The sequence below is a fragment of the Microtus ochrogaster genome, chromosome 4 (genome assembly GCF_000317375.1).
Source record: "Microtus ochrogaster isolate Prairie Vole_2 chromosome 4, MicOch1.0, whole genome shotgun sequence".
Taxonomy (NCBI): domain Eukaryota; kingdom Metazoa; phylum Chordata; class Mammalia; order Rodentia; family Cricetidae; genus Microtus; species Microtus ochrogaster.
Window position 1 is genome coordinate 90,442,053 of NC_022011.1, and position 16,122 is coordinate 90,458,174.

Here is a 16,122-nt window from a genome sequence, read left to right on the forward strand (position 1 = left end):
CCTGCCGCGATCCCCAGCCCACCCTCCCGGCCCCGGCTGCGGCTGCGGGCGCGGGTGCGTGGAAGCGGCGGCTGCGGAGGAGAGGCGGCGGCTGCCCCATGGAGTGTTACTACATTGTCATCAGCTCCACGCATCTCAGCAACGGACACTTTCGCAACATCAAGGGAGTTTTCCGGGGCCCTCTCAGCAAGAACGGGAACAAAACTCTGGTAATCTCTATGTTGTGTGTCTGTCTCTCTTTCTGTGTCTCTGTGTCTTAACTGTTTCTCATCTAATAGGGCATATCTGAAGAAATGAGTTGACTGAGGAGCTTTCGCGATTCTGTTTGATTTGCAAAGCATTCATTTATTTTGTGTATTTATCTGATGGGCGTGGGATGAGACTCGGGTGTAGGAAAAGGAAGGAATCTCAGCAAAGCTCTGATTGAGGTTTTTTTTTTCCCCCGACACTTCATGAAGCTTTCTGTCCACAACACTCCACATGCTGAAGATTTATCAGTCCTTTCTTATTTCAATAGGACCCTCTAAAAATAGAAAAGAGCCCTAACCCCAAGTGATCCCGTGGCACCTTTCATTTTAGGCAGCTGAAGGTGAACGATGGTGTGGGTGTCTATGGTGAAAGAGGGAGCCAGAGTGGCTGGTGGCTTAGGGCAAGAGGCTGGATTGAGTGGGGGTCTCAGAAAGAGTTCCTTTCTTGGCTCTTAGCTTTTGGCTGAAGGACGGACAGATAGGAAACTTCTCTTCTAAGAAGTTGTCTGCACTAAGCTAAACAGAAAGATCCCATCAGTCCATGCTGTGAGCTTGTCACTCAGTAGAGTTTAGGGGCATGGGTGGAAGGTGATCACTGTATCACTGTTACAGCCAGCAGAAAACATCTTAGAAAACAAAACCCACACAGCTCCTCTCACTGGATAGCATAGCTTAGCTTGCCCTTCGGCATCCAGTAGGAAAAGCACTCTTGATTGGTGGAAGATGTGCTGAGCATAGAGACAGTGCAGGGAATAGCTCCTATGTTCATCCCATCCAAACTGTATCGCCACGAAGCCTCTTTACAGGACCAACTCTCAAGAGGAAATGTGTCTGGAGAAGTCCGCACTTCTTCAAAGGAAGAGAACAGCAGCATGGGGGCTCTTTAGTATGCGTACTGCAGAGTTCAGCCAGTCAGATGGTAAAAGTGTATGACTTTGTGAAGTATGTGCTCGCTGGCAAAATTTCCCTAATTCTCCCAGTACTCGCTTCTCTGAGAGCAGAGTAGTTCAAGGACACACTTATCTGAAAAGCAAGTGTGGTTTTCTTAATATCACTCTCTATATGTGTCTACATAAACCAAAAGAAATAAATGGCCTAAGAACTTTTTTTTTTTTTGAGGATGAAAAGTTCTCAATTGAAGTGTTCAGTGGATTCAGACTCCCACAGGATGCGTTTGCTTTACCCTTTTCTTGGATATGGACTGCCAGCTTTTCGGTGATTTACACACAAGAACACAGGCTTAGTTTGATATCTTTGTTGTTCAGGATGTGTTTATTTCCTGTTTCTTTGCACAACAGAGCATACACCGCAGACTTCTGTAGTTGAGTATTGCGGGGTAGTCAAAGTCTTGAAGAATTACTGAAATGGTCTGGGATCTACTTAAGAGTTTGGCGAACATTTTTAAAGAGAAAAACCATTTCTTCCACACATTTGGCTTTACTCGTTAAACCAAGTTTAGTTTAAGGACAAGCAAAAGAAGGAGGATTCCCAAGGTGTAGATGCTAAGACACTCAAGAGTTGAGAGAAATGGGCAGTTATTTGAGAACCCTGCTCTTGTTTCTGTGCTGTTCCTTGTACCTCTTCCACCTCCTTGGGCTTTCCAGTGACTCCGTTAGCTGGTGATCGCTTATTTGCTGTGCAATTGCAGCTCTTCATCACTCATGTTGACAAAGGGCAGGTGAAGAGCAGGTTTTGTCTGTGCAACCTCATGGTTAAAATGGGCACATTAAAAACAGCCACCTAAATGAGATGAATAAATCAAAATACATGTAAGTGTTTGAAGCAACCAACAAGGAGATACACTCTGAAATAAAGTTCATAATGTTTCTCATAACTATAAGGTAGGAGTGAATCTTGGGGTGATCATGACAACCCTGCCCTGTCTGTATTTGCTGGGTGTGAGTTTCATGCTGACATAAATGCAGGGTATGCTCACATTAGTTTTCAACTATTTAAAGCTATTTTTTATAGAATATATGTGTATGTGTTCTAAGTGCTTTGGGTGAGTTTTGCCATTAGGAGAAATGAGACCTGTGTTTGTCTATAACTATAAAGAGAGAATAAGTATATCAATGATGGAATTATGTTAATTAATAAAGATTAGTTCATACTTATATAATGATATCATCTTGACAGCAATAAAAATTCTTTGAGCCCTACTATATGCTATTTAATTCAGATCAAAATAGATAATTTGACCTGAAGTTTAAAAAGTACTTACTTTCATATGAAGCAGAGATATTAACTTAAAATGGACATATACTATGTGACATAAAATTTCAAATTGATATTAATGCATATCATATTTTTTGTTTTACTTCTCTAGTTTTAAGGTGATAGTTGTTTGTGTTAAGTATATTCAGTATTTTAAAATCTATATCCATACAGTAATAATCAAATCACAAATATTTAAACTCTTTTATATTTGAATTTCATGTAATAAATTTTTCCTCTAAGATAAAGGAATTTTAATGACGTCCATGTAAATATCTGTTTTTTTTTTTCTTTCCCAAGGAGATAAAACCTAAAGCCACAGAAAAACAATTTTGATTTTCCCCAAGAAATTGAGTTATTTTCAATTACTAGTTGGTTAATGAATTTTTTGTTAATTTCTTCAAAGTTCAGATTAAATAAAAGCTATTGTATGACCTTACAATAATTCCGAAGATGAATTTGCTCTGTAGAGCTTTGGATATGGAATGCTATCACAAATGAAAGTTACGTCTGAACAACATGTCCCATTTGTTTAGATTTCAGTGCCATTGGCTCATTGCTTCTGTTAGGAATGAAAGACCACATTTATGCTAATGAACTAGATAGTCACTAAGGGAAGAAGGGCAGTCAATAAATTAGCTTATTTTCTTAGTAAACCTTGGAACTTCCTCTATCAAAAATGGCACATGTTCTAAAGAACTAAAAGCTTGGTGAGAAGTTGTGGTTTTCTATGCATCTATTTATCTGTTCTCTATCTAACATCTATCTATCATCTATCTATCTATCTGTCTGTCTGTCTGTCCGTCTGTCTATCTATCGATCATCTATCTATCTATCTATCTATCATCATCTATCTATCATCTATCTATCTACTATCATCTATCTATCTATCTATCTATCTATCTATCTATCTATCTATCACCATCTATCTACTATCTATCTACTATCTATCTATCTATCTATCTATCTATCTATCTATCTATCTATCTATCTATCTATCTATCATCTATCTATCTATCATCTATCATCTATCTATCATCATCATCATCTATCTATCATCTCTCTACTATCTATCTATCTATCTATCTATCTATCTATCTATCTATCTATCATCTATCTATCTATCTATCTATCTATCTATCTATCTATCTATCCCACTGTAGTTCCTGCATTTGGCATTCTTGAACTTATTCATGAACTTTACCAACTTAAGAATCTTAATGAACATGAAAAGCCTCCATTTTTGTCTTACAAAGAGTTAAGAAAATGTTTTACTTGTTATTCTGTCTGTTACAAACTGCATCATCATCTCTCGACAGCTTACTTTTATGGAACAATAAAATAATCTTTTATTAGTTATGCTGTAATCTTTTATTATATTACTGTTGATAAAGCAGAGAACTTAATGATCTTGAACAAACATTATGATCTATATATTCTATTTTAAATTTACATGAGCAACCACTGTTGGAATAAAAATTCTTTATTAATAGACTTTTGCAATTGGTCAACAGAAATTCTTTGACCTACTTTTACATTTTAAATGTTTTAATGTATATATAAATATATAATATACATTTGTATGAAATTTCAATGCAAAGTATGGATTTCAACTTAGGAATCTTAGTACCATCATTAGTTTGCTATTACATTCTGTTAGTTGCTTAGAATATTTATGTCTCAACTAATGTTTTAATATTCTGAATTAAAAAACTAAAAATGAGCCAATGACAGTGGGAGGTCATTGTTATGGAGAAGATTTTATGGCATGTCTTAATTATAAAATTTATAAGGACCAGTGTGATAATATGTAAGAGAAAGTGTTGCATCATATTTAGTTGAAGCCATTTTACTTTTCTTCTTCTCTTCAAGTACAGATAAATAGTGACTAATTAAAAATATGAATTTAGTTGTATCTTACTTCTTATCCTCAAGCGGACAAACTCCCCAATTTTCATCAATGCCTTAGTAATGTAGGATGACCAACATTTTCAATATAGAAAGTACCAGGTTCAGTAAGACTTAATTTATTGATTGATCTTCACCATAGTTGTTTCATTTATTCAGCTTCATGGAGAAGCTTCAGCAGCTCTGGACTTGTAGAAACATCAATGGCTCTGTGGTTCATGAGGCGAATATGGTATCTCTCCAACACTCCTGCCCTTTTTGCTTCTGCTTTAAAACATCTTCCAATCTTCTTGACAAGTTTACAAGTTTCTTGTTACCCAGTATATTTTCCCCTTGCTTTAATTTGACATGCAAAATTTTTGGTTATTTTTTCTGTTTTTGTGTGTATATAGTAGAAATGATAAATTTTTAGATTGACCTTGAGATACTCCATGTGGCCTTTTCCTGGTGATTTTAATATTATTTACTTTACATACAATTCTCTTACCTTCCTGTGTCTCCTCAAAAAAATATGATTTAAAAGTCCCTTTGACTCACTAAAACCAGTTTTGGGTACACCATAAGGCTATAAGACTAAAAAGATTGAATGTAGAGCTATGATATTGAACAAATAGCACTGAGAGATTACTATCCCCAGGAGGCTTAAGGTGAGGTGAGAATCAGGTGGTACAATACTATGTCCACAGACTTACCACCTTTATGAACATGTTCCTATGTTCAACCATTACATATTCTTCCAACAATCTTTTCAACTCATGCATTCAGTATTACCGATTAGGTTGGTTCATACTTTTCTGAACTAATTGTGTCATTTACTTTTTGGCGTTATTTTAAATAAAACTTCATAGCATGTACATCTTTAAATATATTATTCAAATGAGACACATCACTTATAATTGAAAGTTTATTATTATGACTTAAAATGTATCCATCATTACAAAAGAGAAATGTTGTCATATATCTGATCATTAGTTACTTTATAACCTTGTCTCTTCCTCTCAGATGTGAACCAATATTTTTGTATTATTGATGTTGGCAAAGGCAATTTTATTAAAAAATACAGGAGGACATAGTCCAGAAATTTCATTGAGTTTTATTTGGGGACATTTTTAAATTTTAGAATATTTGTTTTAGTGTATGTGTTTTAAAATATTTGGGTTTCAGTATTGATTGAAAATAAGATGTTTTCCAGCCTAATACTTCTACACTGCTTTCTGTTTCTTTTTGGTGAGACAAGAATTTCTCCATGTAGTCCTCATTGTCCAGGAACTCACTCTGTAGACCAGTATGACCTCAGACTCGGAAATCTGCCTGCCACATCCTCTCAGCTGCTGGGATTAAAGGCATGCACCATGACACCAGGCTTTATACACTGCTTTTTGTTACTGTTAGAGATTCTCCTTTTTAATATTACCTTCTCATATAATGACAACATCTAATTGGGTCCATACTTAATTCAAAACTCAAAGTTTCCCACAAAGAGAAAAAAGCTCGCTTTTTTGACTGCACCCTTCATTGGACCAACTCTTACAAAATTAATGGTCTTACTTACATCTAGAACATTCATAATGTCCTCTGACTTCATTTGTTACCTATTGCTTGAATTTGTTGACGGCATTGTCCAGATCAAATATGTTGGAACATTGTCATAATAAGAAGCCTGTGAGAAATAGAGGGTGAGACATTCTGCATTTTATCTGAGAATATAGCTCAGTTGTACATAACACCTTTACCATTCTTGAAGACTTGGACTCAATTTCCAACTTCAAAAATAAAACAAAAACAGAACATTTTCATTTAGACTCAAAACTTTGGGCATTTATTTGCTGTTTCTAGTCTTTTCAAAATTAATTTTGATGAAGCTTTAGTCTTTAAGTTATTCTTAAACATAATATATACCCGACATACTTACTTTAATAGGTAGAAACAAGTTCATTAATAGTTTATGGATAGTAGAAATTACACTTTAAAGTAATTCCGATTTGCTACAACATTGTGATAGTTTCTCTCAGTGAACTTTGGAAGGGAGCTGGTGCTATTGAAGGGGAACACTGTGGTCTGGGAGTTTGATGAATCACTTCAGAGAATATAACAATGATTATCTGTGATGTACTGTAACTTAAATTTAGGAGGGGATTATGTGTTTCTGTCTATCACATTTTGTGTTGCCAGCCACAAGGAATATAATTAAAGTATAATTTTGCAAGAGGTTTCTATCTTGAAATCATTTGATCTATTTCTTTCCATTCTTAGGGAGCCTTGCATCCAAGAAAAGCTTACACTGTATAGGGCATTTCTTGTGGTGTTTGTAACTGGCAAAGTTTCATTAATTTTTATAAATGTTTAGTTTTATACTTTCTAGCACAATGTAAGGTAAAGTGGGGTAATAAATAATTTAAACTCAGTCTTAGTTGTTAAAGTAAATGTTGTCCATTATTGGATGTACTATTCTGAACTCTTTAATAATGGCTTGGCAACACTGGAAGAAAGCTACGCACTTTCCTCAATGTAAGTACACCCTTCATACAGCAAATGTTTATGGTGGTGGAGCTGAGCTTCACTTACTAGCAGTCTTAGAATATGAGCTATATATTATTCAATGTACAGTGCTACTTATCAACCAAATGCTAACTGTATCGCAGCAATGGATTTTGTAGATTTAGCTAACATCTCACCTACTAACCCATAGTTTAAAAACTCATTGACTTACCCTACAGAGCTGACCTCATGCAATCTGTTCATAGGCTTTCAGACCAACCACTGAGGTTTCTTATAAAAGAAGAAACTCTTCTTCATGATGGCTGCATTAGTTCCTGCCTATGTCCAGTCCACCAATTGCACCCACATTTCCAACTGACCATTCACTGCAATTACAGGCCCATTTAAATCTTATGATCTATTAATACAGGCACTCCCTATACACCAAGCACTCTAACATTCCTAGGAATGAAATTATTTGAACCACTCTGATGCATAAAACTGCAGCTCATAACAGATTTTCTTTCCAATAAGAAAGCTAAATGGTGAAAACAAAGATGCTAGTTGGATCCAACAGGAAGTAAGTGCGTGCTAACTGCAGAGGTTTAATACAGAGCTTATTGTGACCCTTCCTGTTATTCATAAACAGGTTTATGATTGACCCTTCCTGTTATTCATAAAGAGGTTTATGATATCTATTTTAAATAGTTATATCTGTATCTGTATCCTAACCCAATGTCTTAATATTATAACAAAACCATGTAACAATAACATAAAATATCATCATTGTTCTCTGTTGTAATCCAACAAACAGTTAATGACACAGACACTTCTTGTCATAAAATATATAGGTTAACACTAAATGAAAGAAAAAATACTTTGTTTTAACAGACACCTTGGTAGGATAAGTTTTTTTTTAACATGTTTTAAGTAGAATTGTTTAAAATAAAGGATTTCCAATTTCTAAAATGTTCCTCACAAAAGCTTAAATACTCAGGGTCATGTGCAGCCATCAAATGATGCCAGGAACACATTTGTATTGGAAGTGTGTTGGTTGGTCATGTTCCTGTTAAAAGTGTAAGCTATGCAATGTGAGACCTGTGAACATTCATGAAGGATTCCTTGGATTTTTGCTGTGATTCGAGCTCATTTATGGTTAGCTTAGCAATTTTCATGTAGAAAGCAAATAAAACAGACTAGGAGAAAGCTGAAATTCATGATGTTTAGTGGATGAGGTTCCTGGGTAATAAATCAGTGACTTTGTTTTCATCTGTGATAAGATATAAGGAGTGGTCTTGATTATCTAAATATACAGTGTATTCTTAGAATGAAACCTTTAGTGTTAACCTGACTTCTAGAACCAGCCAAGCTCCCAGGTAGCAACAGTTTTAGGAAAATTGGTTTAGAGTCTTTAATAAAAGAAGGAGTGGATGGTCACAGAGGAAGAGCTGAAGGACAAAGTGATCAGAGTCCAGGTATCCAGACAAGGACCAGAGAACGTTTGAGAAATGTGATTTCAAGGTGGGCTCTTTTAGGAATTAGAAAGGCCGGGGATTGGTGGAAAGTATCACAGTGGAATGATGATATTTTCCCCACACTGTTGCATTTGTAGAGGACTTTAGGAGATGAAAAGTTTACCTGCTGAGACAGAGCCAGGACACTGATGTCTTCCATTTAGACTTGGGTTGAAATAAACATCGAAGTTCCAGTTGGGTGAAAAAATTTGAGACTTATTGATGATAGACTTTAATGACTTAAAGAAAAACACAGGCCAACAGTTTTAAGTCCTGTGAAAACATAGAGGATTATACTGGAAATCATGCTCTAGATACAGGTTGAAGACTAGGAAATGAGGGAGAACTGGGGAATTAAGGGTTTGTTTTTTTCTTCTTTTTGTTCCTTTGTTTTTTCTTTCAATATATATATATATACATATATTTCATAAAAAATGCAATCATATCACCTTCTTCATTCCCTTTCCTCCCTCCAACTACTCCCATGTCTCCCAACTCCCTTCTTAAATTGATGACTATTTTATTAAATTTTTTATTGATGGCCTTTTATCGATTATTATTGTTATGTGTATGTTCATGTACTTATTTACACACTCACACACACACACATGGATACATAAATACAATCTGTTTAGTCTGTTACTGCTGATTGTGTACACTTGACAACAGATCGGATGACTTAGTATTGGATGACCAGCCAGAGAGCTTGTCCCTCTGACAGGCTGATTCTCGAACTCACTGTAGGTATTAGTTCCTGTATTTATTTGTCTAGAGGTGGAACCCACGAAATCTCTTGCGTTAGTGTTTCTGTTAGATCCAATTAGTTGTTTATGTTTTCAGTACCAGGGATAACTTTATTCCTGCTGAGGGGTTCTTAAGTCCAATTAGGAAGCTGATGGCTGCCACCAACATATGGCTGCCACTCTTTATGTATACTATGACACTGGAATCATTGCTGTGGTTCAGTGGCATTACAGTTGCCTTCTTCTCTACCTTGGGAATTTGCACAGTATTTTCAGGTACTATGGAAACTAGATCACAGGAAAGAGGCTTTTATGTTATATCCAACTCAAGTAATTTTAGTCCTGTGTTTTAAGTGTGAGGTGTGATTTGCAAATGGCTTACTTTCAACCACAGAGAGGCAACCAAAGGAAAGAGCAATAGCCTATTTTGTTTTAAAGTCGGTGAGACCATCCTAACCAACAACTTGATCAGAGGTTTCTCATGCCTGGTACTGTAGCTTTTGTTAGATGTCCATCATGGAACACTGTCAGCCCAAGTGACATCATTTCCTTTAAGCTATACATATGTATGTCTATGCACTTATATTTATTGTAGATAACTTAGATAATGTAAAATAACATAAGTCCTTGAGACCTTATTAATAGCTTGGTTTTACCTGTCCATCTTTCCTCCTTCTTCTTTGGTTTCTGTATTCACCTCCAGCTCTTTTTCCCGTGAGATTTCGCCCCCCCCCACCTCTTTGTCCTTTCCCCCTTACTAATTTCTTGAGGTGATGGTTATCACTGAATGTCTAGCTTGGGCTAAGCTTTGTCTTGATAATTACATAGAAGACGGTGTAGCTGGTGGAATGGTCAAGGATGACATATAGGAGTCTTGTTAGAAACACTCAGAGTCTTCATGCCCCCTTTTCTCTTCTTGTGAAGATAGCTATTGAATGGCTTCTGGGAGTCTGAGAACTTCTCTGAACCCTGCTGGAGTATTCTGAAAACAATGCATCCCATTCCTACTACAAATATTGCCCTCCCACACTTGTCTTCTTGGAGGCCAAATTATTACCAATGATATGTTCACTCATTTCCCATGTCAATTTAAGCTGCGTTAGGGACTGTTTATAGCCTGGGTAGCCTAAATATCAATTATTTGTTATCTGCAGGTCTGGAAGCTGTGGAGAGTTCCCAGGTGAAAGTACTAAGTGTCATCATAAGTGGTGAGGGATTCTCCCTTCATTATTTGTATGCTCACATAGGAGAAAGTGGAGAGGAACGTGAGCTTATCTAACTCTTAGGACAGCATGCACCTCGTCATGAGGGCTTCATGAGTGTAACCATTAACCCTAAACAGGTAAAACTTCTAATGCCATAGAAAATGTATTTGGGAGACATTCAGTTAATAACACCCATCCATATTGGGGTACCTGTGATTCTCAGGGAAAAAAATCTAAAAACGTAGAATTTCACTATTGAGAATCTCTGGAAAATAATTGATATTGTGAGCTTGACCATATACTTTTAACAATCAGAAGTGTGTTGCGATGGGGGGGGGGATTAAGCTTGAAACTTCCCATTGTTTTATGAAAATGTGTCAGTTGACATAATAGAAAGTGCCACTGACCAGCCTTTGCGTCACTTCCCCACACCATCTCATGGCTGCTCAGATGTCAACACACTCATATTTGGTTGGCATGAACATTTGTAAGTTTCACTCAGTAATTTCTTGGCACTCCTTACATCTACACATGTCCTGATGCATAAAACATCTCCTTTTATATAGATTTTTGTCTAAATATTTCAGAGACAAAAACTGCAAGGAAACCTTCAGGTATTAGTCTTTTTTTTAACTTATAAAGTTCATGGAATCACACCACATTCTTTCTTAGGAAAGCTTGAGGTTTCTTTTGCTGTCTCTGATGGATCAGAATGGAAAGTCTTCAATGTCTTCTGTTACTGTATTCCTGATGTTGAAAAATTAATATTTACACTAGGGGGCGACATAACATTTCCTCTTCACATTACAAACTCAGTCAATATTTCTAAATTAATAAATTTGTCCAACATAATTATTGCAGTTTTATTGGCTAAAAATCATTCTAAAATTTCATTACAAAAAGACAAGAAAAGTGTTTATTTCATATTTCATTCTGGTTTTTCACTCCTTATTAATTTGTGACAATTCTTAGTCACATGTGTTAGATAATGAAATCATGATGAAATGTAGTGTATGACAAAAAAACCCTAGAAAGGCTGTCAGTCTCGGCCTTGAAAGTGTCTGTTTGCCCTCTGACCTTAATGTTTGTAGGTTCTTCTTAGTACTTTTTTATGTAGTAGCTTTATGATCTTAAGTGGCAATTTTATTTTAATTTCTTCACAATTTGTGGTTAAATCCAATTGAAATTTGCATGGACTGCACAGCTAGTCAAAGAATATTGTGATGACTGTCATTCGTTGAAAGAAAACAGTTAAAATATGAACAAATGCCTGAAATTATGAAATTCCTTCCTTTTGTCCTACCGTCTCCCTATAATTTTTATGGGAACCCATAGAATCAGAGAGGTTTCTTCTATTTTTATTATTGTCTATTATCTATAGATAATGATGAGTTTCATTAATTTTATACATGGTTTACATCTTTATTCTTTGATTATCAAAAGTGGTATAGGAAAAATAATTGTGTTTTGTTAGCATTTACCAGGTATCCCCCTAAGAGCAGGAATTGACCTTTCTTGGAGGAAAGGGGATGCTTATATATAATCATGTTGGTGTATTTCTACTGCCAGTCACTGTGCAATTATTGTTTCAATATAAGAAACACATTTTTTAGACCATCACTTAGAGAAATGGCTGTTATGGTGCCCATTGTCATTAAAACCCCCAGGAGACTAGTTTGCAGGTAGGCCGATGGTAATAACCTCTAAGGAATGCTCATTGCACTGGCCTGGTAAGCCGTGTTGAATACAATATTTTCAGACTACCTTATAAGAGAGGACAAGTGTTATAATTAATAATGACACATCAAGGAGAGTGATCATCTTTGCTACAAGGCCTACCGTAATATAATGACATAAGAAAATATGAGAATGTTGCTTACTTGTGATATATAATTACTAGTTAAAATACTCTATTAATAATTCAATCCTTATATGCTTTAAAAACTACTGATAATTTTTTGATAATTTTTTTAATCTCAGTGTCCTAAATAAAATATGAACAGTGTACATTCACATGCTCCAAGAAAGACAGACAGACACTCCAAGAAATGCCATTTTCATCCTCCTTTTTTTGTCCTTCCTCCTTTCGAGATGCTAATCCCTCTCTCTCATTCTTGCTCTCTCCTTACACCTATCCCATAATAATGGAAGTTATTAATTGTCTGTTAATTTTTAAATTAGAATATTTTCCTCAAAAAGGCCATAGAGTTCTAGAAACATTGGCCAAGGCCACTGTTCAAAGCATTCATCTCTAAAAAGTAAAATGCAAGAACTTACTCCCCATCTAGTTACTTAATATACTTGCAAGGAAATCTAAATGAACATAGTAGGCAAAGCAGCTGAGTGGTCATTGTCTGGAATTAGAATGAGTATGGCTGTGACAGGAAGAAGGAAGAGGAAAATAGATGATCAGAGGGAAAAACATATTTAAAGGAATGTCACGTAAATAATAGGATGATGGCATGCCAGGTTCACCCAGAAGCGCCAGTCTCCAAAGTCCCCCAGTGTAGGCTGTGGCCCTGCGTGTTTGTTAATGCTGCTGTCCTTATGCCTCACAGTGAATCACTTTGGAATGTTAGCCTGCAGTTCCCTGCTAATTATAGAATCATCCAAAGTGACAGAAACTCGTTCTCTATGCTGTTCAGCATTCTGCATTCTTCTGGGTTTCAGCAAAGAAACCATCTCTAGAGCATGTCTTCTACATTTTTGGTTATTTTGTCAGCAACCTGAAGACCTGCAGAAAATAAAATGTTGACTTTGTGACCTCTGTTACTTCTTTCTGGCAAACTGAGTTTAGCCACAAGACATGGAAGGTATATTCAAAGACAGAAGAAATGACACTATCACTTAAAAAAATACTCTGAGGAAAATTCTGAAGGGCAGGGAGCAAAAGGGGACCACAGAGGGTGTCTTCTCACCAACAAAAGTTATGCCAATTTGAGCTAGCCAGTGGTGGATATTTGGCCAAGTAAAATATATTTTATTTTTTAAAAAATGCCTGATTCAATAAGGTGATATTAGAATCTGCCTGTTGTCTCATTCCTTTCAATATGTTTGTTTTATGTTTAATCTGATGAACTTTTGTTTTCTTTTTCAACTGAAAAATCTAACTGAAGATAGGATAAATACTCAAGTTAATACTTCCCACCACTTTCCTGGTTTGATGTAGAGTTTTCACATTGGTTCACATATGTGTTTGATTCCTGTCTTTGTTTTTCTATAGTAAAAGAGAATATGGCTTTAGAAATACAGAGATTTTAGTTTGAATTGTAGCTGTATGGTCTGAATCCATTATTTGTTGTGGTTTCTGATTTCTTCTCTAGAACTAACAATAACTTCAAATGGTTTATACTCTGAAGTAGAACTGTCTTTTACTCATATTTAATAGCTTATATGTAAACATTACTGAAAGGTTGTATGATGAATGGGAAAGTTGAGATCTAGGATGGTTTTAAAACAAAAAAAGACAAATATCTTCTTTAATATTTAGTATTTCATGACGGTTAGTTTAAAATATTTCTTTTATTTTTTGAGATTATGATGTAATTTCACCATTTTACCTTTCTCTTTCCTCTATCCAGACCCATATAACTGTCCATGATCTATATATAATATTATATTATATAGTTATATATATAATTATATAATTACAGCCTGTTCTGTCTGTATAATGTTATTTGTATATATGTTTTCAGGGCTGACCATGTGAGACTGGCTAACGAATCTGTGTGTTCCTCCCTAGGGAAGACTATTTCTCATTTCCCATGTTCTCAGAATCTCTTGGTTGTCTGCAGGTTTTTTGTTTTGTTTTTTGATACAGGGCTTCTCTGTGTAGCTTTGGTGCCTGTCCTGGAACTCACTCTGTAGACCAGGATGGCCTCAAGCACAAGGAGATCCACCTGCCTCTGCCTCCCAAGTGCTCATTTGGAAACACCTGGACTTTCCCTTATTGATGCTAGCGTGTCTGTCGTTGTGAACGTTCAGCTCATGATTAGGCAGTCATGTTGCTAAGATATTATGGGTACAGTTTCTGACATAACCAGAAGACAGAAACCCTGTATTTCTGGGTCTTGCAACGTTGCTACCCTTCCTCCACAAAGGTGCAGGAATAGTGTTGTAAATGTACCCTTTGGTACTGAGCTGCACAGTTTTGCATTTCCATGAGTTGTGGTTTTCTGTGGTGGTGTCTGTTGCAAAGAGAAGTTTCCTGGATAAAGGATGAGGACTGCACTTATCTCTGTGTTTAAAGTCAAATAAAACTGTAGTTTGGGATTATTCTGTTTTACTAAAGTGGCAGTTGACCTGCATTTACAGAGATAAAAATGTTATCTGAAAGAGTACTTGTTCTCCTGATTTCCCCAAACACATGAATATGCAGCTTTCACATATAATGAGAAACCAATTAGTATAGCGTCGTATAGGGTTAAGGAAGCCCAAGGAAATTTAAAACAGAAAATTAACCAGAAAAAAAGGGGGGCATAGCCAGCCTGGAAAATGACACGTAATTTATTCTGTACATTTCTGATGTACGCTCTGATCAAACCTAAATGGTCATCATCATCACCTGGATGTTTAAAAAATGTGTATTCTACCTCACTACTTAAGGAGCTTTCCTACTCAGGGTATAGTAGAGGAGTCTAATTTCATAAGAGCCGCCAGGTGACTCCTGCTTCCTGGGATAATATTCATCTGGCTCGGTTTCAATGGACTCTTTCCAGAAGTAGTTTGGATGTCAGGCGTTTTTATTTAGCATGAGAAATGAAGTCCTGCTCTGCCCATCATTTTGCCAGACAGCATCACAATGCACGCTCTACAGAGGCAGCAGAAATAAGGTTTTTTTTTTTTTTTTTGTTGCTTCAAGAAGAAGAAAAGCAGAAAAGTGTTTAGTTAGAATAAAGAACACATTTTAAACGTGACGGTCTAATGTTCACAAAAAGCACAGAAATGTGAGACTTCACTTTCAAAGAAGGAAAAAGTTATTTGCAAGTGCAGCCTCCCCTGGAAAATTCAATTAACTTTGTCGGTTTCGTTTCAAACACTTTTGAGTATCATAGTTCGTGTAGAAATTAGATATAGCATATTTGATATCATTTCATACATTAATGTGTAGTAATTGAGTTGAATATCAGTGGAATTATTCAGAGAAATAAACTGAGAAAAACGCACCATGTCATTTAGAAGAAACATGTATATGGAAGTGAATGGTTTCATGAATTATAATTCTAGGCAGTTTTTATGAAAAGCATGCCAAAAGGTCAATCACTGAAAACATTAAATTATAAACAAAATTAGGCAAAACAAACACATAGCAATTTTATCTTGTAAATAGAACACTTTCTGTTATTCTCTAGATTCCAATTTCCCCTTTGGTACTCACACTGGTGCATAAGGGATGCTGTCTTTGTTCATTGTTGGGGGTTTGTTTATAATGCAGTTACAGTTCCATTGGGATCAATTCTATGTTAAAAGTCCTATGATTGGTTCCTCTACTTACCCCTTGACTTACTTTTCCCTAAAAACCTATTTTATAACTTCTTTTTAAATCCCAGGAATAATCCCATCATTTTTATCATGTTAAGTACTTATCTTGTGCAATATTGACTGCTAATGACCAAATGACAATGTGACAAGAACACTTTAATTTGTTCTTACAAAAAGAAGCCAAGGACAATGGCACTGGGTTTTGATCCTACTTCTAGCTCTGGCTTTGTGGGGGCCTAGCCAGTTTGGATGTCCACCTTCCTAGACCAGGATGGAGGGGGGAGGACTTCAGACTTTCCACAGGGCAGGGAACCCTGACTGCTCTTCAGAC

At 36.0% G+C, this 16,122-nt stretch overlaps 1 protein-coding gene across 1 annotated transcript in view; it reads left to right on the forward strand.

Moving 5' to 3' along the window:
• Positions 1 to 6: 6 nt before the first annotated feature.
• Positions 7 to 16,122, forward strand: part of Znf804a (zinc finger protein 804A) — a 190,558-nt gene continuing 174,442 nt past the window's right edge. The window contains exon 1 of the mRNA XM_013355305.2: positions 7 to 209. Coding sequence (XP_013210759.2) covers positions 99 to 209 — 111 coding nt within the window. The 5' untranslated portion in view covers positions 7 to 98. The remainder of the gene's footprint in view (positions 210 to 16,122) is intronic.